Source organism: Oncorhynchus clarkii, chromosome 7 (assembly GCF_045791955.1).
Source record: "Oncorhynchus clarkii lewisi isolate Uvic-CL-2024 chromosome 7, UVic_Ocla_1.0, whole genome shotgun sequence".
Lineage (NCBI taxonomy): Eukaryota > Metazoa > Chordata > Actinopteri > Salmoniformes > Salmonidae > Oncorhynchus > Oncorhynchus clarkii.
Genome location: NC_092153.1, coordinates 46,281,165 through 46,305,033, shown reverse-complemented (window position 1 = coordinate 46,305,033; position 23,869 = coordinate 46,281,165). Strand labels below are relative to the sequence as shown.

The 23,869-nt window shown below is 42.3% G+C and overlaps 1 protein-coding gene across 1 annotated transcript in view; it reads right to left on the bottom strand.

The window, feature by feature from the left end:
• Positions 1-867: 867 nt before the first annotated feature.
• Positions 868-23,869, bottom strand: part of LOC139413384 (cadherin-4-like) — a 247,014-nt gene continuing 224,012 nt past the window's right edge. Inside the window, exons 10-17 of the mRNA XM_071160707.1 lie at positions 20,901-21,086; positions 20,437-20,690; positions 17,182-17,324; positions 15,657-15,893; positions 3,520-3,753; positions 3,259-3,398; positions 2,888-3,052; positions 868-2,706 (exon numbers count right to left, since the gene is read on the bottom strand). Of these exons, the coding sequence (XP_071016808.1) occupies positions 2,500-2,706; positions 2,888-3,052; positions 3,259-3,398; positions 3,520-3,753; positions 15,657-15,893; positions 17,182-17,324; positions 20,437-20,690; positions 20,901-21,086 (1,566 nt within the window). The 3' untranslated portion in view covers positions 868-2,499. The remainder of the gene's footprint in view (positions 2,707-2,887; positions 3,053-3,258; positions 3,399-3,519; positions 3,754-15,656; positions 15,894-17,181; positions 17,325-20,436; positions 20,691-20,900; positions 21,087-23,869) is intronic.

Below are 23,869 nucleotides of genomic sequence, written 5' to 3'. Positions count from 1 at the left end.
TCCTCGAACAAAACATTGAGCAAACATGCACATTTGTGAGAGTCTCCGCTATTCATAGTGGGCTCATAATAGTATGTAGCTCAAACCGTATGGATTTTACAGACATTTTTGTGAGAAGAAACGTTTTCGGGATCCGCCCTTATCTCACAATCCGCTCTAGCTCATCCCCTGTTAATCACACATACTAATGGTTGGTATCAGCTGAAGCAGAAGAACACAAATAGACAAAACCAATACAAAAAAAGAAGTCTGTAGCTCAAACACACACTGTTTAAGGGGTTGGAAGCACTAAATTACGCCGGTGTGATTGTGGGACTCAAAGTGTGCAGGACAGGGCCACAGGAACTGTTTGCCAATATATCAAAGTAGCCTAACCCTTGAAGAAACCGAAGTAACTCTCCATTTGCATCATCATCTGAAGACAATTATATATATATATATATATATAAATAATTTGTCTCTCTGGGTGTCTCATTAAAGGCTCTCTATCTAATGAGATTAGGTCCTGGGGATTAATGGTGTGGCTAATTGATAGACACACAGCCGGGGAGGATTAAAATCCTTCCATTCCCCGGCCGCTTTTTGGGGCCTCAGCTGACTAATTGAAATCACAGGGATGGACACAAATACACGTTGTGACCCAGCTCTGCAGTGTACAGGGAGTTAGAACCGCCAGGCCTTGACATCCAGCAAAAACACAAACAGAGAATAGTACAGTCAGTCATTCAGCGAGGGTGTAAAATAACCAATGGCCAAGTTTAAGATAAAAATAGCATCAAGAGTATATTCCAGGAGGGTGTAATCTCAGAAAGTTGGGAGTGAAGAACACTGATGGTTGAACAGGGTAGAAATAAGTAAGGTGCCACATTTTTAAAACATGTCTCATTTATTTTCTAAAGCACATATCCAGATCAATGAAGAAAAGAATTCAGATACACTGAATAATAGAACAACTATCAGCAGGCATGGCTGTTTAACCCTTGAACAGTTCCAACTTCAGAGGCCGACAGGAATGCGTCAAAGACACATGAGAAGAGGGAGGGCTGCATTTGACATATTAAAAAAACGGAACTATAACAAAGCTTTCTTAATTCTTAAAAAAGAACCAACAATTTTTTTTTGTGTGAAAAAGATAAACTGAAAGAAACCTACATACAGCATCTTGACCAAGATTAGAAAAGAAACACACGCACACATTGAAAATGGCCGGGCCAAAATGTCATTCAGCCCATTGAAGAGCATCAACCTTTTGGTTGTTAATACTTCAAAAAATAGGTATCTTACAGCATTTTCTTTTTTGAATGTCTTTTTACAGAGTATATTCATATATTTTCAGCGTACTATTTTTTTACATTCTCACCACATAAGAACAAGTGCGTTGAATAAAACATTTTGGAAAAAAAATCATGCACCTTTTAATAGTTTTGTTGACCTAAAAAATGGGAATGTTCAAGGCAAAAAAATCCTTATAACGCTTCTTTTTCAGTGCCTTCTTTCCAAGCCATTTAAATTCGTACTGTCTCATACTGTCTCACTACTCAGATCATGCCTATATAAGTTTTACAGTGTGGAAAGCAACACAAAACCGTACAGGGCAGGCAAGCGTCCAAATGTAAATGCTCCTAGACTGAGTTCACAGAGGAAAGGCAGGCATTCTCTGTTTGTTAGAAAAACCCCACATTTATAAAAACAACCACATACACTCACACACCCAATGTCAGTGTGTTGTTGTGTTGACCGGATGATGCTTGGGAAAGTCTTCGATCACCCTAGTGTGTATCAGGTCTCACTGACAGAGGGTTGCTTTAGTAGTACTTCCCCAAAATGCTCCAAAAGGTCAGAGTTCAACTGATCTTAACCTGCAGCAGCCCTCGTTGTGAGGTTCACTTCTCTGTGTTGCTGCTGGGTACAGTAGTTCTTCCTACACCAGAGAGAAGAGGAGAGGGAGCCATATGAAGGTTGGGGGCATGGAGGTTACAAGGGAGTGTGCCGCTCGAAACCACTCCAATGGCAAACAACCCTGAGATAGCAGGAGTTCAATACAAAACACACCACAAAAGGCACTTTATAAAACGACAGTGCTTCTGTTCTAATGAAATTCAAGTTGAGAGAGAAGTGTCTTTCTGTACACTCTGTTCAGCGTTAAGCCAAAAAGAGACGGGTTTGTCCTGTTCCTTTTTACCATCCAAGCCAAACGAGCGTCATCACTCCTGCTTCTCAGAAGTGCCTTGTGTCCCCAGATAGCTTGAAATTCAGTAGAGTGAGAAACAAAACACACTAAAAACTTGCCACTAAAAAAAGCCAGAATAGAGTAGCAGCAGAACCTGGTGAGGTCACAGGCCGTGTTCTAGAACAGTCTCTAACGTCCGTTCTGTCCTCACTGGTCTACTATGGAAATATCTAATGTGGTACTGCTTGGGCCCTGCCTGTGGTTTCGAGGAGCATCTGACCCCAACCCCAAACCCTCCCCCCGGACCCCCTCCGTACCCCACCCCTTTCTCAGTCGTCGTCTCCTCCGCCATAGAGGTCAGCCAGCTTCTTGAAGCGGGGGCCCCAGTCGTTGAGGTAGTCGTAGTCCTGGTCCCCTGAGCTTGAGGAGTTGAGGGAGCTGACAGAGCCGGCCGTGGAGCCGCTGCCCTCATAGTCAAACACCAGCAGGGAGTCATAGGGCGGGGCTGTGGGGTCGTTGTCTGCTGCCCTCAGACCCTGACAGAGAAACAGATAGAGGGTTAGTTAACACTGAGGAGAGGAAGTCAAAATACTTCTACTGTGCCTTGCTACTGTGTTTGAAAACTTTTGAAAAGATATCACTGTTAAGTACAGGGACGTGAACATTAACACACTTGTATGATCTTTTGAGATGAACAATGTCTAATAGTTAACATACGTCGTTGATGAAGTCTCCAATATCTCCGGGATGAGGCAGGCTAGGTCTGATGGGGTACTGGGACTCAGCGATGACAGGCCTCTCGTCCACCCTGCGCACCCCCGTTGGTTTACAGATGATGTGGTCCAGAGCCTCGGGCTGCTGCAGTTGGCTTAGGTCATAGTCCTGCAACACCAGACAAGGAAGGGGACTCGGTGTGTAAGAATGGCGGAGAAAGTGTCTGAGTGCAATCACAGTATTTTTAAACATTACATCTTCATCATCGTTGTCGTCATCATCGTTGGCTTCATCATCCTCGGTGTGGTCATCATCAGGCTATAAGTATGGCTGTGTTGTTAAACGAAGTCCTAGTGCATGTGTATATCACTGACCTGGTCCTCCTCTCCTCCTCCCTCCTCATCGTATTTCAGGATGTTGTCTCTGACGTCGTCCTCTGGGTCAATCAACAGGGGCTTGGCCTGACGCTCCTTCTCCCTCCGCTTCATCCACATCACAAACACCAGTACCATTGCTGCAACACACACAAAACATCAGCAGGGTAGACAGAGGAGGGCTGGGAGTAGTAGGTTGACACAGTCAATGACACCTACAGCACAGGTGTGTGTGTGTGTATAAGTGTGTATTATACTCACTAAGCAGTATGATGATACAGATGAGTATGGCTATGATCGCTCCGGTCCCCAGTCCAGCGGCAGCTACAGCTCCGGTGGTAGTACAGTCTCCGTTGTCGTCACACGGACACACCTTGACCTTTATCATAGACCTGTTAGAGAGGGGCGGGTTCCCAGAGTCCGACACTATGATGGGAACATCATACACCCCTGCATCCAGGTAGGGAATCCTCAGTCTCAGCTGGGCATAGTCACCTGCACATAATCACACAGACACAATGTCCCGTCACTGCGTGAAGCTCCCAGTATCCGATAGCAGTGGTGTAAAATATAAACAGTTGACCATTCTGGAGTTTTACTGTAGTCATCTATGTGAGCAGTACTGCAGAGATACAATACATGCAAATGCATACTGAATAATACACAGGCAGTTACTGTAGCTCAATACACACACAGCTACAGCACAGGATATCTCATTCAACCTAAATCAAGAGTATCAGTTTTTTAAAAAAAAATATGTTTTTCCACAGCACCTCACAACACAAAAACACAAAAACAAAATGCACACTATACAACACATTCCCCGAGGTGATCAACATATGGTTTCCAAATTTTGTCAAACACATCTGGTTTTTATTTCGCTTTATAATATACAAAATCCAACAGTATGTAGACAGGTAGTTCAGTCCTCCAGTTTCTTATTGAGGGTGAATATGAGGTTTATAATTCATGGCTATACATTTTCTTTGCAGCAATTAGACCTAGACTACAAAACTTTTTCTGATATTGATCACCAATATTTACATTTCCCAACAGACAGAAATGGATATAAATTCCTAGACACAATGAAATGACAGCACATACATGATCCCACAATGGTGTCAGTTTATCACAGGACCACAGCATGTGCAATAAAACGGTTCCTTTGAGCTTTCTGCATCTCCAAACAAAATGTGACATTACATTACAGTCCTATGAATTATCTTAAATAATCATAAGGTATTACATTTTTGTGACAACACTCCTCCATGCACCAGGATAGTCTGCTGTCCATTGTTTAAGTGAATGCAAGATGTGTAGCACAGTAATACATGTTCATATGAGGTAGTCCAAGACCCCCAGGCCATTTCATTTATTCAAAAGGTTGGATGAAATTGAAACTGTCAGGGTATGGAATAAATACATCAATCTTGGTAAAATATACACTTTTATTGTGTTGACTCTACCTACATGTAACATAGATATTGGGAGAGATCTCCATCTCTGAACATTGAATTCAATCGTATCTATTAAAGGAAAGTAATTGATTTTATATGCCTCCTCCAGATTGCATGGCATCAGTACACCCAGGTATTACATATGTGTCTTTGTCTATTTCCACTTAAATGTACTTTCTAAGCTTGAGAAGTATAATTAGAAATGGGCATTCTTCCAGTTTTCTCCCAATTCACTTTAAATAGAGCACCATATGTGTCCAACAGTAGTAAAAGAAAAGACAGATACAGTCAAATGTAATCCGCATACAATGACATCACACGTTGATCTCCACCAATCTCTATGCCCCAGATTGAGCCATGAGTTCTAATTACTGATGCTAAGGGTTCTGTGACTAAAGAAAAGAAATAACTAGACAAAGGGCATCCCTGTCTTGTCCCTCTTGATAACAGAAATGATGCATAGATCTGTCAATTTGTTCATATAGATGCTTTGGGGGATTTGCACTAGCTCAATCCAGGAAATAAATAACAGATCAAAATCATTTTTTTTTTTTAAAGACAGTCACCAAATATGCCCATTCCACCCTATCGAATGCTTTTTCAGCATCTATTGATACTGCCACTTTTGGAGCGTTCAAGTTCTTGGTATGATGAATTATTGGAGGTTGTCTGAAGAAATCCTGTTCCTGTTTCTATGCGAAAAGCCAATACTTTAGCAATGATTTTGTGATCCACATTCATGAGTGATAATAGGCAGACAGATCCGCATGACAATGGATCCTTATCTTTCTGTTTAAATAGGGCGATTGTAGCCAAACAGAGACTGGGGAAGTATGTTTTTCTCTAGATCTGCTGTGAGCATAAGTAATATAGGTTTCAGTCATTTGGAACGGAAGTGTCGATATATTTCACTGGGAATTCATCATTAGATGTCCTATTTTTTAGATTATTGATGGACTCCAACAATTCACCCGGGGTAATGTTTCTATCCATATTCATTTTCTCTGATACACTTATAATTGGTAAAATTGGCTTATTAAGGAAATTGTCTATATCCTAATTTGAACTTTTGCTTTAGGATTGATACAGTTTGTGATCAAATGTTTTAAAGACTGAGTGGATTTCAGAAGGATCCATTGTTATGCTACCTGGGGTTTGAATGCTATGGATGAAGCCTATTCCCCCTCAGGAAACTAAAAAGATTTGGCATGGATCCTGAGATCCTCAAAAGGTTCTACAGCTGCATCATCGACTGCCTGGTACGGCAATTGCTCGGCCTCTGACCGCAAGGCACTACAGAGGGTAGTGCGTACGGGCCAGTACATCACTGGGACTAAGCTGCCTGCCATCCAGGACCTCTACACCAGGCGGTGTCAGAGGAAGGCCCTAAAAATGGTAAAATACCCCAGCCACCCCAGTCATAGACTGTTCTCTCTACTACCACATGGCAAGCGGTACCGGTACCGTGCCAAGTCTTGGACAAAAAGGCTTCTCAACAGTTTTTACCCCCAAGCCATAAGACTCCTGAACAGGTAATCAAATGGCTACCCGGACTATTTGCATTGTGTTCCCCCCCCAACCCTTCTTTTTACGCTGCTGCTACTCTCTGTTTATCATATATGCATAGTCACTTTAACTATACGTTCATGTACATATTACCTCAATTGGGCCGACCAACCAGTGCTCCTGCACATTGGCTAACCGGGCTATCTGCATTGTGTCCCGCCAACCCCTCTTTTACGCTATTGCTACTCTCTGTTCATCATATATGCATAGTCACTTTAACCATATCTACATGTACATACTACCTCAATCAGCCTGACTAACCGGTGTCTGTATGTAGCCTCGCTACTTTTATAGCCTCGCTACTGTATGTAGCCTGTCTTTTTACTGTTGTTTTATTTCTTTACTTATTTATTGTTCACCTAATACCTTTTTTGCACTATTGGTTAGAGCCTGTAAGTAAGCATTTCACTGTAAGGTCTACCAACACCTGTTGTATTCGGCGCACGTGACAAATAAACTTTGATTTGATACTGTATGTTTCCCTTCCTATTTCTTAATTTACCAATCAAGTATTTTCCCTGCACTTTCACCTTGCTCAACATATTGTTGCTTAGATTTCATGGCAGCAATCTCTGCAGATCGGGTGTATATTGTGTTACATTCGAGCTTCAAAGTGTTCAACTGTTGAAGGGTGTTAAAATGTTTGTTCTCGTATTTCTAATTCTTTATGGGTATTCTTTTTCTTATGTCAAGAGTAAGACATGATTAAACCTCTCGTATATGCTCTCGTATAAGAGCTTCCCAGACCACAGTTGGGCATACTTCATTATTTAAATATCTTTCCAAAAACATGTATATCTGTGTGTTGAGCTATGAGGTAAACTTCTTATCTTCCAAGTAACATTGTGTTGTGAAGTAAAAAAAAAAGAAACACAATAAAAGAACATTAACGAGACTATACACAGGGGGTACCGGTACAGAGTCAATGTGTGGGTGTACAAGTTAGTTGAGGTACTGGAGGTAATATTTTCATGTAGATATTGCATTGATAATAAACAGCGAGTAGCGGCAGTGTAAAAAAAACAAGAGGGGTCAATGCAAATAGTTTGAGTAGCCATTTGATTATTTGTAGAAGCTGTTAAGGAGCCTTTTGGACCTAGACATGGCGCTCTGGTACAGCTTGCCGTGTGAGAAGTCTATGACTTGGGTGGCTGGAGTCTTTGACAATTGACAATACAGTGGTGTGTATTCATGGATGCCAAGGTAAGCCACGTTTACCCAAAAATATTGATCAAGAAAGAAAGAAAAAATGTATCTTTCTTATCTCTGTGTTTCATAATTTTCCCTCAATTCGCAAGGGGCTGAATGTATCTCATCAGAGAAAGCATCTGAGCGAGCAAAATAGCGCCCCTCTTTCTTTGTATGTGTAGCCCATCTCTAAATTATTGCCAATCGACGTTGAGCTACACTGACTGTGCTCAACTGTGAATGGTCCTGGTGGTCCAAAAAAAAGTGTAAAGGAAAGCCAGTTTGGATTTGGCTTCATACCAATCACATCACATCAAAAGCTAAACGTTATTGACAGAAAAATACTTGAATTGTTGCATCTCGTTGTGTTGTTGTTGTGGTTAGCTAGGGATTTGGACTTGCGGTTTAACTGCATTCTCCGTACTAGCCAATGATTATGACGGTGATTCTGATCTTATCATGAATTAATTCAGTGTGTCCCTGGCCTGAAGTTCAATATGTAGTATGCTAATGTTAACTAACTGGCTCGTCGTTGCCCATGAAAGGAAGTTAGGCTAGTGAGCAAGCATTTTAGCCAGGTAGCCTAGGATAACTAAAACTGAAAGTGTGTACTGTATGTCAGTCATAGACTGTTTTGGCAACATGAAAGAAAGGAGGATGGCATTGACATTTCTCAACAAGTAGGGTGAGTCAACATGTTTTTTTCTACTTAGCACAGAAATCAGTACCAGTTAAAGCCAAATCATATTTAGCTTAATTAAGTTGATTGGAATAAATCGTTTAAAAAAATATATATTTTAGTGCACACTGTATTAGACTAAGCATAGGTGATTTAATGATGTTGAAATGTTGAAGTTGAAATGGTGCTGGAATATTGGAGCCAGCTCCTCTTTTCTTTGCGACTTGCTGTAACTCTGTGGTTCTAAATCAATAGTTGTTTGGTAGTCCGAAAATGTCAGAAACATAAACTTGATTGACCAGCAACTGTTTGTTATTTGCAATATGCTTTGTGGACTCCACTGGACAGATGTTGCTCTCCGGTTTTGTGATGAAACAAAGGTGTGGTTGAATTTATGATGCCACTGTGTCTTTTTATTGTCTTAGCCTTAGGCCTATATCAAGGTGGCAAGGCAAATTAACTAACAGGTTATAGGTTAAACAATGCACTTTCTTTTCTGGCTTGATTTCCCCACACATGCTACTATATTTATATAGTCTTGGCCAGATACATATTTTTTTACCATTATTTAACTAGGCAAGTCAGTTAAGAACAAATTATTATTTACAATGACGGCCTACACCGGCCAAACCCGGTCCAATTGTGCACCGCTCTATGGGACTCCCAATCACGGCCAGATGTGATACAGCCTGGATTCGAACCAGTGACTGTAGTAATGCCTCTTGCACTGAGATGTAGTGCCTTAGACCACTGCACCTCTCGGGAGAGCTCTAGTCAACCACAAATGCCCTATTTTAAGTAAGTAAGGTGTGTTACGAAGGACAATATTTATCTACTGAAACAAAATATAAACGCAATATGTGTTTATATCATGTTTCATGAGCTGAAATAAAATATCCCAAAAATGTTCTATACACAAATGTTCTATCTCTCAAACTTTGCTCAGAAATGTATTCACATTCCTGTTAGTGAGCATTTCTCCTTTGCCAAGATAATCCATCCAACTGACAGGTGTGGCATATAAAGAAGCTGATTAAACAGCATGATCATTACACAGGTGCACCTTGTGCTGGGAACAATAAAAGGTTGTTCTCCACCATAAGCAGCCTCCAAAATTATTTTAGAGAATTTGGCAGTACGTCCAATCGGCCTCACAACAGCAGCACGCCCCTACCTTTAAAAAAAAAAGATGTCTGTGACCAACAGATACATATCTGTATTCCCAGTCATGTGAAATCCATAGATTAAGGCCTAATGCATTTATTTAAATTAACGGATTTCCTTATATGAACTCTAACTCAGTAAAATTGTTGCATATTATGTTTATATTTTTGCTCAGTGTTTAAAAATGTCCATTGCCGAACTAGTACTAAATTAAACGTTTTTTTAATATATAACATTTAAATAACATTTATTTCGTTTTTATAACTGATTGAACTATTTTCTACATTGTAGATTAATAGTGAAGACATCAAAACTATGAAATAAAACACATGGAATCATTTAGTAAACAAAAAAAGTGTTAAACAAATCAAAATATAATTGGGAATCTTCAAATAGCCACCCTCTACCCTTCTCTCTACCAGCTTCACCTGGAATGCTTTTCCAACAGTCTTGAAAGAGTTCCCACATATGCTGAGCACTTGTTGGCTGCTTTTCCTTCACTCTGCGGTCCGACTCATCTCAAACCATCTCAATTTGGTTGAGGGCGGGGGATTGTGGAGGCCATCTGATGCAGCAGTACATCACTCTCCTTGGTAAAATAGCCCTTACACAGGCTGGAGGGGTGTTGGGCAATTTCTGAGGCTGGTATCTCTAATGAACTTATCCTCTTCTTCCTTTCCTGTGGCGGTCCTCATGAGGGCCAGTTTCATCAAAGCGTTTGATGGTATTTGCGAGTGCACTTGAAGAAAGACATTTTCCGTATTGACTGACCTTCATGTCTTAAAGTAACGGTGGACTGTTGTTTCTCTTTGGCTATCTTCTGTATGCCCCCCCCCCCCCCCCCCCCATACCTTGTCACAACAAAACTGATTGGCTCAAAAGCATTAAGAAGGAAAGAAATTCCACAAATGAACTTTTAAGAAAAGTTTTTTTATTTTGATTGTTTATTGAAACGTGACTACCTCATGAAGCTGGTTGAGAGAATGTCAAGTGTGTGAAAAGCTGTCATCAAGGCAAAGGGTGGCCACTTTGAATAATCTAAAACCTTAAATACATTTTGATTTGTTTAAAACTTTTTTGTATACTACATGATTCCATATGTGTTGTTTCATAGTTTTGATGTCTTCACTATTATTACACAATGTAGAAAATAGTAAAATAGCAATAACAATTGAGAAAAATCCTTGAATGAGTAGGTGTGTGCAAACTTTTGATTGGTACTGTACATATTATTATCATGATCATTCTAAAAATAGAAAAATATATATATATACATTTCAGTCTGTAGGTGTAATCTACGATAGTAGAGGAGTCTGGGTCGCTGCGTGTTCAGCTCCCAACCACTGCGTGTTCAGCTCCCAACCACTGCGTGTTCAGCTCCCAACCACTGCGTGTTCAGCTCCCAACCACTGCGTCAGTATTACAAGTCCATGTTATGTACAGTCATATAGTCCGGAAAGCATTCAGACCCCTGGACCTTTTCCACATTTTATTTTACGTTATAGCGTAAATAAAATGATTTCTTATTGTATTATTTCCTCATCTATCTACACACAATACCCCATAATGACAAAGTTTAAACAGGTCATTAGAAATATTTATAGATGTATAAAAAAAACAACAACCCAGAAATACCTTATTTACATACAGTTGAAGTCGGAAGTTTACATACACCATAGCCAAATTCATTTAAACTTTAATAAACTCAGTTTTTCACAACTCCTGACATTTAATCCTAGTAAAAATTCCCTGTCTTAGGTCAGTTAGGATCACCACGTTATTTTAAGAATGTGAAATGTCAGAATAATAGTAGAGAGAATGATTTATTTCAGCTTTTATTTCTGTCATCACATTCCCAGTGGGTCAGAAGTTTACATACACTCAATTAGTATTTGGTAGCATTGCCTTTAAATTGTTTAACTTGGGTCAAACGTTTCGGGTAGCCTTCCACAAGCTTCCCACAATAAGTTGGGTGAATTTTGGCCCATTCCTCCTGACAGAGCTGGTGTAACCGAGTCAAGTCTGTAGGCCTCCTTGCTCGCACACTTTTTCAGTTCTGCCCACAAATTTTCTATGGGATTGAGGTCAGGGCTTTGCGATGGCCACTCCAATACCTTGACTTTGTTGTCCTTAAGCCATTTTGCCACAACTTTGGAAGTATGCTTGGGGTCGTTGTCCATTTGGAAGACCAATTTGCGACCAAGCTTTAACTTCCTGACTGCTGTCTTGAGATGTTGCTTCAATATATCCACATAATTTTCCTGCCTCATGATGCCATCTATTTTGTGAAGTGCACCAGTCCCTCCTGCAGCAAAGCACCCCCACAACATGATGCTGCCACCCCCGTGCTTCACGGTTGGGATGGTGTTCTTCAATTTGCAAGCCTCCCACTCCAAAAATAAAGATGGTCATTATAGCCAAACAGTTCTATTTTTGTTTCATCAGACCAGAGGACATTTCTCCAAAAAGTACGATCTTTGTCCCTATGTACAGTTGCAAACCGTAGTCTGGGTTTTTTATGGTAGTTTTGGAGCAGAGGTTTCTTTCTTTGCTGTGCGGCCTTTCAGGTTATGTCGATATAGGACTCGTTTTACTGTGGATATAGATACTTTTGTACCTGTTTATTCCAGCATCTTCACAAGGTCCTTTGCTGTTCTTCTGGGATTGATTTTCACTTTTCGCACCAAAGTACATTCATCTCTAGGAGACAGAATGTGTCTCCTTCCTGAGAGGTATGACGGCTACGTGGTCCCATGGTGTTTATACTTGCGTACTATTGTTTGTACAGATGAACGTGGTACCTTCAGGCGTTTGGAAATTGCTCCCAAGAATGAACCAGACTTGTGGAGGTCTACAATTTGTTTTCTGAGGTCTTGGCTGATTTAGTTTGATTTTCCCATGATGTCAAGCAAAGAGGCACAGTTTGAAGGTAGGCCTTGAAATACATCTGCAGGTACACCTCCAATTGACTCAATGATGTCAATTTGCCTATCAGAAGCTTCTGAAGCCGTGACATCATTTTCTGGAATTTTACAAGCTGTTTAAAGGCACAGTCAACTTAGTGTATGTAAACTTCTGACCCACTGGAATTGTGATACAGTGAATTATAAGTGAAATAATCTGTCTGTAAACAATTGTTGGAAAAATTACTTGTGTCATGCACAAAGTAGATGTCCTAACCAACTTGCCAAAATTATAGTTTGTTAACAAGAAATGTACTAAGTATTTTACTTAAGTACTTCGGGATAAGTATCTGAATGTCCTTGAGTGGCCCAGCCAGAGTCTGGACTTGAACCCGATCGAACATCTCTGGAGAGACTTGAAAATAGCTGTGCAGCGACACTCCCCGTCCAACCTGACAGAGCTTGAGAGGATCTGCAGAGAAGAATGGGAGAAACTCCCCAAATACAGTTGTGCTAAGCTTGTAGCGTCATACCCAAGAAGACTCAAGGCTGTAATCGCTGCCAAAGGTGCTTCAACAAAGTACTGACTAAAGGGTCTGAATACTGATGTAAATTTAACATTTCAGTTTTTATTTTCAATATATTTGCAAAAAGTTCTAATAACCTGTTTTTGCTCTGTTATTATGGGGTATTGTGTGACAATTGATCCATTTTAGAATAATACTCTAAAGTAACAAAATGTGGAAAAAGTCAAGGGGTCTGAATACTTTCCGAATGCACTGTAATTTGTGTTTGTGAAACAAATATAGTGTTTACTATTAAGGAGTCCTGTCTAAGGCTGGTTCTACCTTCTGAGAGAGATGAGACCCGTCCAAAGTATACATCATTTCTTCTGGTATACCTCTGCTTTTCCAAAGCAAAAGACTAAGTTATCCCTCGCAAGGTCAATAACAAGAGAAAAACAACATAAAAACCACTTGCCATCACTCTGTTAATTGAGAATAAAATGAATTAGATTATTTAGGCATTAGGCATCATTATAGTATATTAAATAGAAAAATGTGTTCAACTCCAATTAAATAAATGCCAACAAATGCAGGCCTATAACCACTGGAGTAGCCTACAGTTCCGTTGTACTGTACACATCCACATGTGGGGCTCACTTGTCTTGACCCACCGGGGTACAGAGCTCTGGGCACTGGTAGAGGCAAAGCAAGTGCCATTTGTTCACGTGTTGTTTCAGAGTTTATCAGCTACATGTTCAGTTGGCCTAGCTACATTTCTTGTACATTCCACCTTGGGATTCAGTTAATGAATTCATTTCGATATAATTGTCCAACAAAGAGCTGGAAATAATGATTGAAAGGTGCGTAATTGTGGGCTTGGTGCACATAGCCTGCGTGTTTGTCACTCTCTTTTATAAACTCGGCAATTGTCCCATGTTTCTTCAACATTCATTCAACCAATTCATGAACATTATTCAATGCACTTTCTATGGGAAAAGAGAAAAGAAAAGGATAATCGGCACGTGATGATATCATGTTGCCCACATTGATAAGACATTTTCCAATTCGCATATCAACTTCCCCGTTATGATGCCTAAATTCGGGCGAAAGTACACTAAACGTGTTAAAAAGAAGGAAGGGAGAGAATGCAACGGAAATATAAGTATTGTGTGCTTACAATTTCAGTGTCTTCGGCTGTATGATATTTCATCTCTCCCAGCCTCCCCCCCCCACATACGGGACATTTCATTTCTTCCCACCCACTCAGGCTTTTATAGCCTATCGGCTGGGGACCGTTCAAAAATAAGTGTCCAGATCACACCAATCATCATGTTGCCTTGTTCACTTGTCTGTTCGTTACTTAAACAAATAGTTCATGGCTACAGCCTACCAATTAATGGTTTGCCATTCATGCTGCGTAGTCAATAGTCATAAAAGTGTTATTCATTTAGACAGATGGCCTGAGCGGTTGCTGTGCTTTTCTTTCCAATAGGCATGTGAGGGAAGGCCTTAACAACACATACTGTTCTCCTTTGTGTCTTTGATGTGGTGGGGTGTAAAAGTCCATCGTTCACCTCATTTCAGTAGCCTAAAAAGTTCAATAGTCCAGTGCCCCATCTGTCATACATCGTCTGTTGTAGAGGCTGTCCTGTAGTCTACACATTTCATTCATTGCCATATCCACTGTTCTCCTTGTCCAGGTTATCCAGGAATCAGGTAGCTTATTTGGCTGATTTCAGTGTGATGTCTGTCTCTTTCCTTCCGTCTTACCCGTAGATGTGCGGGGTAATTGTTTTTCCCATAGCTTTTCTTTGTAGGGTCAAATCCTCAGCTTTTCATGTAGAGGTCTCTGCTCATGTCGGCGTTGATAAAGGTCCGACTACTCCACTTTTTGGCTTGGTCAGCCGTACAACTTTATCTTTGACCCTATAGTTAAGGAACTTTGTGATGATGCCCCTTGGTTTGCTGCTCGTGTCCTCTCTCGGGCCGCCTGTTCGATGTGCTCGTTCAATTGTGGGAGCCCTTGTGAAGTTCTCCTAGTCCAGTAGTTGTGGTATTACCTTTTCCAGGAATTCTGAATGAATTTTGGTTGTTTTCGGGGAAATATACAAAACAAAGACTTGAACGGCATCTGAAGTCCTCCGTCCTGTTTCATTAAGTCCCATAATTATGATTTTCTCCAGGGCTAACCCGGTTTCGGCCTTCGCCACACGTTGGCCAGTTAAGTCATATCAGCTTAGAGTTTTTGAAATCATCTGATATTTTCTTCATCTTCTTGGACAGTTTGCCATTTCCGGTGCGAATTTCTGTTAGTAGTGTCTCTAAATTCACTCAAGTCGAGTCGTCAGCTACTTGGTCCACGGTCGCGTTGTTTCACTGTGTTTGCTTGTCTCCATTTCTTGATCTTGTATTTACCATAACATGCAGTTCTCTCTTGACTTCAGAGTCGAGTTCTTTTCTATTTAAGAGGCATATTTTGTGTAAAGAAAGGGAATGCCAAATGGATCCCCTAGACCTCACCGTGGCATAGCGGAAAACATAGCCCTCAGTAGTATCGGATTGTTAAAATAAATAGTGTCATAGATTAATCTGGCATCTTGTCTATCAGTGCAGAGAGATGAATGGATGTGATCTGTCACAAAGCACACAGCTCATACGTCAACATGAGACAGAGCCATTCTGGGAGAATAGTGTAATTTACTGTAAGACCTCCATTATACCACAGTCCATCAGCCTGAGACCACACCATTGTCATCTGTCACACAGCATCAAACACACAGGGAGCGAGCATCCGCACACACACATTAGACAATATAAATCAACAGAAAGCATTATACTGGGACTGTGTGGAGAAGGGGCTTCAGTATTTGAATTTTGACACGTCACACCTCTGGTGGAGATCTCTCAATAGTGATCCAGGCTAGCCGTGTCTTACCGCTTATGCGGGAGGCGGTCCAGTTGCGTCGGACGCTAGGGGGGTAGGAGGGCAGCTCGAACACAAAAGGCCCCACGTGAGGGTCAGCGTCGGCGTCGGAGGCTGTGATGTTGACCCTGGAGCGGGGGCTGGCTCGTTCACACACCTGGGCCTCTTTGGGCAACAGCACTGGAGCGTTGTCATTCACATCTATCAGATGTATCTGTAGAGTGCCTGTCCCACTGGCAGGGGGAGAGCCTGAGAGAAGGTGAAGGGGGTGGCAGAGGAGGGCGGAGGAGAGAGAAAGAGGAAAAAGAGAGACAGATAGGGGAGGGGTGAGTGAGTGAGGCGGGAGGAGAGAAATAGAGAGGGGTGAGAAGGGAGAGACAAATGTAATCAATCTGAGGAGAAGAGGGTAACTTCATGCGTATACAGTACCTAAAAACACTTCCATCTGAAGGGAGGAAATATCATAAAATGGAATACAGAAAAGGGACAGAGGGAAATGAAGGAGCTGAGAGAATATTGAGGGAGGGTTTGAGAGTGATGGAAGAATACAGCATACATTTGTTGTGAATGCTCCCAGTGATGACAGCCATAACAAATGAAACGGCACATAAATATTCCACTCTGTGTGAGTCCAGAGCCCAGCACTCTCAAAGGACACATGAAAATGACTTTACTGGAAAGCACCACATATCTCCCTCCCACAGCACACGGGGGCTGTTGTTAAAATGAGGAGAAACATACCTTAACCTACGATATACTATGACAACAAACACATCCTAAAGTACAGTCAGACTCTGACACTATAACAACGCACCCTGACCTACAGTCTGTGGCCAACAGACTAACAGTCTTGTATAGCTGACTGATTACCAGTCTATTTTCTGCTAAGTAACGGATGCGACACTGTCTGCATGAATGGAGTTCAACCAAGCTCATCACACTGAGGAGATCCAACTGTTTCTCCTATTAGAGAGTAACACAATGCACGAGTTACAGCGCCAGTATGTGAAGCTCTACTGCCTCAGCACAGCAGAGCACCCCAATCGACTGCTTGTCTGTAATGATTGGCTTGGCGCTTTGTTGAGCTCCCTCCTTGGTGGAGCAGAATAAATAAAAGCAAAACTCAATCAAAGTAGAATATATCCCAGTGTCGACTGGTGTTTGAAATCAATAGGCCGTCAACAGCTTGTTGGCCGAAACTCTGCATGCTCGAGAGCAACCCACCTCATTTCCGCAATCCAATCCTTCATATCTCTGAGGTACAACACCACCTGGGCCCTCCCTCTCAAACACAGAGAGCACACACACCTCTATTTGTAATGGTTTGGGTCGAATGGTTTTAGAGTACTTTACCGATCGCTACAACAGCTTTGAAAGCACACACCTGTGGCACATTTAGACAGATATTTCACTTCTCTCCACAGTACACATGGGATGCATTGCGCAGGCAATACACACACACTCACTACACTCACTTCACTCACTTCACTCACTTCACTCACTTCACTCACTTCACTCACTCACTTACCAGACTTACCATTGTCGGCAGCCAGGAAGGTGGCCTCATAGATGTTGTTCCTGACATACATGGACTCCCTGTCCAGCACGGCCATGGTGGTGATCTGACCGTTGGTCCTGTTGATCCTCAGCCAGTTAGCTGGGTCAGACAGCTTTGAGTACCTGGAGACACACAGTAGAAACTGTTACAACATATTGCATAGTGATGACCAATGTTACATCTAATTATTTCGACACTAAGCAAATTTCAGGTCTGCTGAGAGCAATGTTGGGAAAATTCTGTGCAACTTCCAGCACGAGTTCACTGTGAAAACTGAGGCTGTACCCGCTTTAACTTAGAGTTTGAACAGTGGCCAAGTAAACTACTGTGACTATTTGATCACAATATAGGCCTACCAGATTGGCCACCATAAAAAAAAAAATGGAAAAAATGCATCCTATAACATGTTAACATGGAAACAGCGGTTCTATCGTTCAACCTGCAGTAGCAGCCAATGTGTGGTGTTCAATGTACGCCAACATTCCATGAGACTTTTGAAACAAACATGCAGGGCTTGACATTAACCTGTTAATCCACTTGTCCTTCAGACAAGGAGGTGACTGAAAATGTTGTGTTGTTTGATGCAAGAAACCACTTTACAAAATAAAATGCATTATTATTCCCATATCAATATTACAGAAAATCAGACAAATTATACTAACCTCTGCCTATTGGCTACTTAGCTTATTCAAGCCTGTCTCAAAATACAACACTGCTCCTTTAAGACAAAAAAAAAGCTCTTTAAAAAGCTCTGGCTTTTTTAAAGATGTCTAGAAATATATGTTTTGTGCTCTTGTAGGAAGCAATCACTCCCCGATAGCTAACTACAAATGATCTATAACTGGGCTAATAACTCACTAACTAGCAAAGGATATGAACAACATGTGCACAAGCGGCCACATGCAGCTCTGGCTTTGATCTCAATACAAGCGCATCTACTCACAACCACAGCTGTAAACACAGTCCAAGTTCAAAGTAAATGGCACAGATCCATATATGGCAACGGCTATTTGCGTATAGGCCTACTGCAGCTCTGATTGGTTATACCTCACCGGTCTGTGTAGAGTATGGGCTGAGTCATGCACAATAGAATCCTACTCCAATGTGTTCTGCCTACAACAAAATCTCTTTGCATAGTTGGTTTTGTTACGGTACTGTATGTTGCATTGAAAGTGGCTAATGTTGCGTTAATTCGATCACAATTGCCACAGTAAAGGGAAACATTGATAGTGTTGCTAACTAACAGGGAAAAATCTAGAAAGTTGAGTGAAGTTCAATCTCGTGCTTCTCTCCATGGGCTGAGAGTGGTTCTGCGCTCTGCGCGGAAGTCCCGGGGAGCTGCAAGGCAGTCTTGGGGCTACAGCACACCCCCACACGCACGCAGAGTAGAGGGAACATTGGTAATAACGCCTTAATATATCATACAAGTGGAATCAACGAATACCCTGTGTTTAATCTTAACCTCCAGATAGGGTCCCCTTCGCAACCATCTCCCCTGCATCAGGAAACAGAATGGTCTTCTTGCAGCTTGGTTCTGTCATGTAAACAGTTGACAAGAGTAAACTGATCCAAATGAAATGCAATTTGCAGAAAGGAAACAAATGTGTATTGAAGTGGAGAGTGGAGAGGTTAATTACAGGTAAAGGACCTAACCTTCATGCAGGCAACACTGACACGCGAATGCAACTTAAGGTGTTCCTAAGTTTGTGTACTCAGTGTATATTCTTCTCAATAAAACAATGTAAATCAACGTGATTACTCAGTTAAAATGTGTCTGTCACTGTGTGGAGAGATGGATACACAGTATATATGTATATATAGGGCGAGAGAGTGACAGAGATCAGAGATCAGATGTCTGGTGAGAGGAGGTTTGATGCTGCTGCTGATGATGATGAGAATAGGTCTAATTAGAGAACTCGCTGGAGGATGACACAAGTTAGCGAGTGCCAATGAGATGTGTGGGAGATAATGGCAGCTAAGCAGCTAAATCTATCTCCTCTTAATGAAACACTCTGCCACATTTAGATTCCAAGGGACGGAGGGAGGTAAAAGACTGAGAAATACATTGAGGTATCGATGTGGCGTTTCATCGTGGGGAAATCAACAGATTAGAAGACAAAATAACAAGAAAATGAGAGTCAGAACATCACGCCAACAGACTTGGGTGTCAGTTTGGATTTGATGTCCCTTGGCAGGTGAAACAGAGGTCTCTAGTTGTTGTGAGAGGCTCTGTCATCTCTCTCTCCATGCCACGGTGGCAGCCCGGGGGCACTCACGCCTCTCTCTGACACCCAGCTGGCAAAGGCTGGCACATGGAGAAGGGCACACAGCTTGTGGTGCAGTTCTACGATCCACCCATGCACGCTACCACTTCCCCCAAGTCTGACAGTAAAACCAGCTGGCAAATCAGACCCTGTCTACCCCCTCTCTTCTCCTCTCCCATCTCCACCGCTCTTCTTCCCCCTCCACATGAGAAAGCAGGGGGAGGAGTGACAGGGAAGGAAGAGCAGTCTTCTGGTACACACACAGACTGCAGCTCCTCACGTCATATGTCGGCAAGGTCACTAAAGTGAATCAGCCAGTGGTGATCAGGCTGTCCAAACATGAGCTGCCTGTCGGCTGCCACGACATCTCTGGAGAAGACGAAAGGGCTGAATTCCCATCAATGAAGGAGAAAAAAGAGACAGAGAGAGTGAAAGGAGTGAGAGTGAAAGGAGTGAGAGAGAAAGAGGAGTTCTGTGGCTCTCAGAAGACAAAACAACAGTGAAAGACTAAGTTTGAGTAAATCTATTTATGAGAAGAACTTCTGTTTTTAGAGTTTATTTGTTTGCCTGCACTGCATCGATTCTTTAACGGGTGTCCGACTGAACTGAGAGTGGAATTGATTGGTGCTGAATCTGGAGATGGAGTGGATGGGGTGGCTCAATGACCTTTGACCCAGTGAGTATGTGGGAGAGGGGGAAAGAGTAGCTGGACACAGTCCAGCTTATTACGATGTAACCTTTCCTCTTTCGTTGTTAGGCAACAGGGAAATTAAATGGACTTTGGTTTTGGGAGCAGGTCAGTTAAGAATGTCACAGAAGGCAGTTCAGCCTTACGACGGCGCAAATCCATGCAAAATACAATCAGCGTCTATCTGAAATTAAGCCTGTAGTTCCTAACAGTCTGTAGTTCCTAACAGTCTGTAGTTCCTAACAGTCTGTAGTTCCTAACAGTCTGTAGTTCCTAACATACCGGACAGTCTGATGGATGAAGAGGTCAGGGTCTTGGGCAGCAAACACGGTGAGTGTGGTGCCTGCAGGGACACCCTCCTCGAAACGGATGGACTTGGGGTTGGAAGGGAAGACAGGGGGTTCGTTGACATCCTGTACGGAGATGGTGACCCCCGCTGAAGACTGGAGAGAAGACTGGATCCCACTGGCCAGAGGGGCCTTGTTAGAGACTATCACCGTCAGCATGAAGGCCCTGTTCTGCTCATAGTCCACTGGCTGCAGGGAGAGAGGGGTGGGGAGAAAGATATATAGGGAGGGAGGGAGGGAGGGAGGGAGGGAGAGGGAGGGAGGGAGGGAGAGAGAGAAAGGAAAGAGAAATGAAATAACTCAAATGCACCCATATCAATATGCAACAAAAGTTAATCATAATTTAGCACTTGGAGTTGTTTATTTAAACAGTAAAATCTCAGTAAAGTAGTTCCCTACCTTGACCACAGTGACCATGCCGTCATTGTTGACAGGGTTGGTGCGGATGAGGAAGTGACCCTGGGGGTCTCCGCTGGCGATGCGGTACTGGGCAGCCCAGTTGGGGCTGTGAGGCTGATCCCTGTCAATCACTGTCAGATTGGCCACCACCACATTCACCCTGTTCTCTGGGACCTCCCCCGAAAACTAGAGAGAGCAGGAGGGAGGGAAGGAAGGAGAAAGAGGAGGGAGGGACGGAAGGAAGGAAGGAAGGAAGGAAGGAAGGAAGGAAGGAAGGAAGGAAGGAAGGAGGAGGGAGAGGAGAAGAGGGAGGGAAGGAAGGAAGGAGAGAGAGGAGGGAGGGATGGAAGGAAGGAGAGAGAGGAGGGAGGGATGGAAGGAAGGAGAGAGAGGAGAGAGGGATGAGGGAAGGAGAGAGAGGAGGAAGGGATGGAGGGAAGGATAGAGAGGAGGGAGGGAAAGAAGGAGAGAGGAGGCAGGGATGGAGGGAAGGAGAGAGAGGAGGGAGGGAAGGAAGGAAGGAGAGAGAGGAGGGAGGGAAGGAAGGAAGGAGAGAGAGGAGGGAGGGACGGAGGGAAGGAGAGAGAGGAGGGAGGGACGGAGGGAGGTAGTGAGAAAAAGTGAGATATTTCTATGACTTTAGATAATAGAGACAGCGTTTTTCTAATAGTAATGCTTTCCTTATACTGCTGAATGTCAATGTGTGGAAGTCTTTATACAAACCAATGGATTTGTTCAATGAAGTGTTTATCCATTTACATCGAATGCTGCACATTTAGCAATTAAGAAATTAAATAAGTACTGTAATTAAATGGATGGCACGAACCATCTTTGGGTAATGATCTTCATTATATTCCAATCTAAAACTATTCAGTCTCACTCAATGATACAGAAAAGTCAGAGGTATAGTCAGAGCAAAAGCGGCATACACAAAAACCTACTGTACAGGAATTTAGTCCAAACAAAGTGAACACATTCTGCAGCGGTCTCTTTCATATTCAAGAAACACACACACACACACAATACACACACACACAATACACACACACCACAGCTTTTATTGTCAGACAGTAATCCCTGTTTCCTCTTGTGATGCGTTAACTGGTTTATGGTGTGTGTCTGCCAGCTGCTGTTCACTCTAATGGCTTCATCATGGCGCTGGGGCTGCATCCAAACCCCCCTCTCCTCCTCCTCCCCAGCCCCTGTCCCCTGCAGCATCGCCACGCCGATAAGCACAGAACAAATTAAATATGCACATTCTCTGTGGTGTGTCGGCTCCTCTATTTTATTTTCACTCCGAGCTTCAACACAGACAGGAAAAAAAAAACATCCAAGCTTGTACGGCAACGTTGGGAGAGAGAGAGGGAGAATGAGATTTTTTTTTAAAAACCTTATGGAACGGTTCTAACTGGATAATGGGCTCTGGGAAGATGTCCCCACCCTTGAAACTAACAGGTAGTCCATCTGATAAGCAGCCAGAGAGACAAACAAGAGAGCCTGATGGGAGCCTATGCTCGTTACTGGCTAGGGAGCTGGAGTGCCCAGCAATGGGTTCTGATTGAAAAATGACCGAGGACAGGTTCAATTCAGAATGATATGGTAAACTCCAATTTCATTAATGCATCAACGTTTGACTTTGAAAGTCAAGAGGATTCAGATCCAGATCCTCACTGGGAATTCATTCCACTGAACTGCTACTAACCACCTAATTGGAGATGAAATTGAGACTAACGGAATAATCTAAGAATTGAGCCTTGTGATGATGCAGCGTTTTAGATAGCACTGCATTCTGTTTTCCCTTTCTCACGACGAGAGAGACGGAAAGAGAATCAGCCCCACAACTCAATATGGCTCTACGGGATATTTGACTGTTCTCAATAGAAGCATAGTCTTGGTTGAGAACAACAACAACAACAACCACAACAAAAGGGCAATAATGTTAGCAAGAAGTGGAAATAAAAATGCCCTTAAAAATAACTCTCACAATGTTTCTCTCTGAGTAGAAGGGTGAACAGTTGAATCAGTATTATGGGTGTTATTATATCCTTTTTGTGATGGTGATGGAGCCCCAGGCATTGGCAACCCACATCATTTCAGCCTTTTACATGTCACACTAGTGCCACATGCAGTGGCGCATCTACTATCACTAACAGCTAATGAAGTCTGCTGTGCCAACAGATATAGCATCTTAATTTGATCACTCTACTGTAGCTGAGAATTTTCCTGCACCGCAGGAAATGCAGATGACCTTTGTGATTGACATAAATTCACTGAAAACCCACACTAAAAGATGGTTATATTAACCGTATGGCACTTTTCATGTAGCCTACTTTTGGCCAACTAATAGCCTAACCAACGTCCAAGGAACATTATGGACTAAACGTTCAAATCCTGTTGCTTCAGGATTATTTTGCTGTGACAATTTACGTAGGCCAAATTAAGATCCTACATCTGTATGCCCCTGACTGTTCTTCAGTAACAAGCCTCAGCAAAACTCTACAATGTATGAGAGACAACTAGTCTGCCACACACAGACGCTCTTCAGGTAGACCAGGAATAGCATGCTAATTAAGGTTGATATTTAAACATATGAAACTACAGACTACTGCTCCAAACACCGATCAATGTGGACGTGAATTGAAAACGTCGGCAGGAGTATAGAGTTTAGTTTGAGTGTGATGCACTTGATTAGATCTCATTACCATAACCCTAGGAGAGTGAGATTATACAGTCGCTGAATGCAGCCTAATGAGTTGTGGCAAGTACCATTGTCTTTTTGTTTTCCACATAACGACGAACATCACACTCTCATATTCATGCCCATGTTCTCAAATGAATAAAACATTTGGCTTTTTTAATTTAAAAAAAAATTAGAAGCAATATATCTGCTTGGTTTATACCCCTGCAAGCAATTTTACTTAATTAGTGTGCTTATGTTTTCTCTCCATCTCCCGTTGAGAGATGCACAT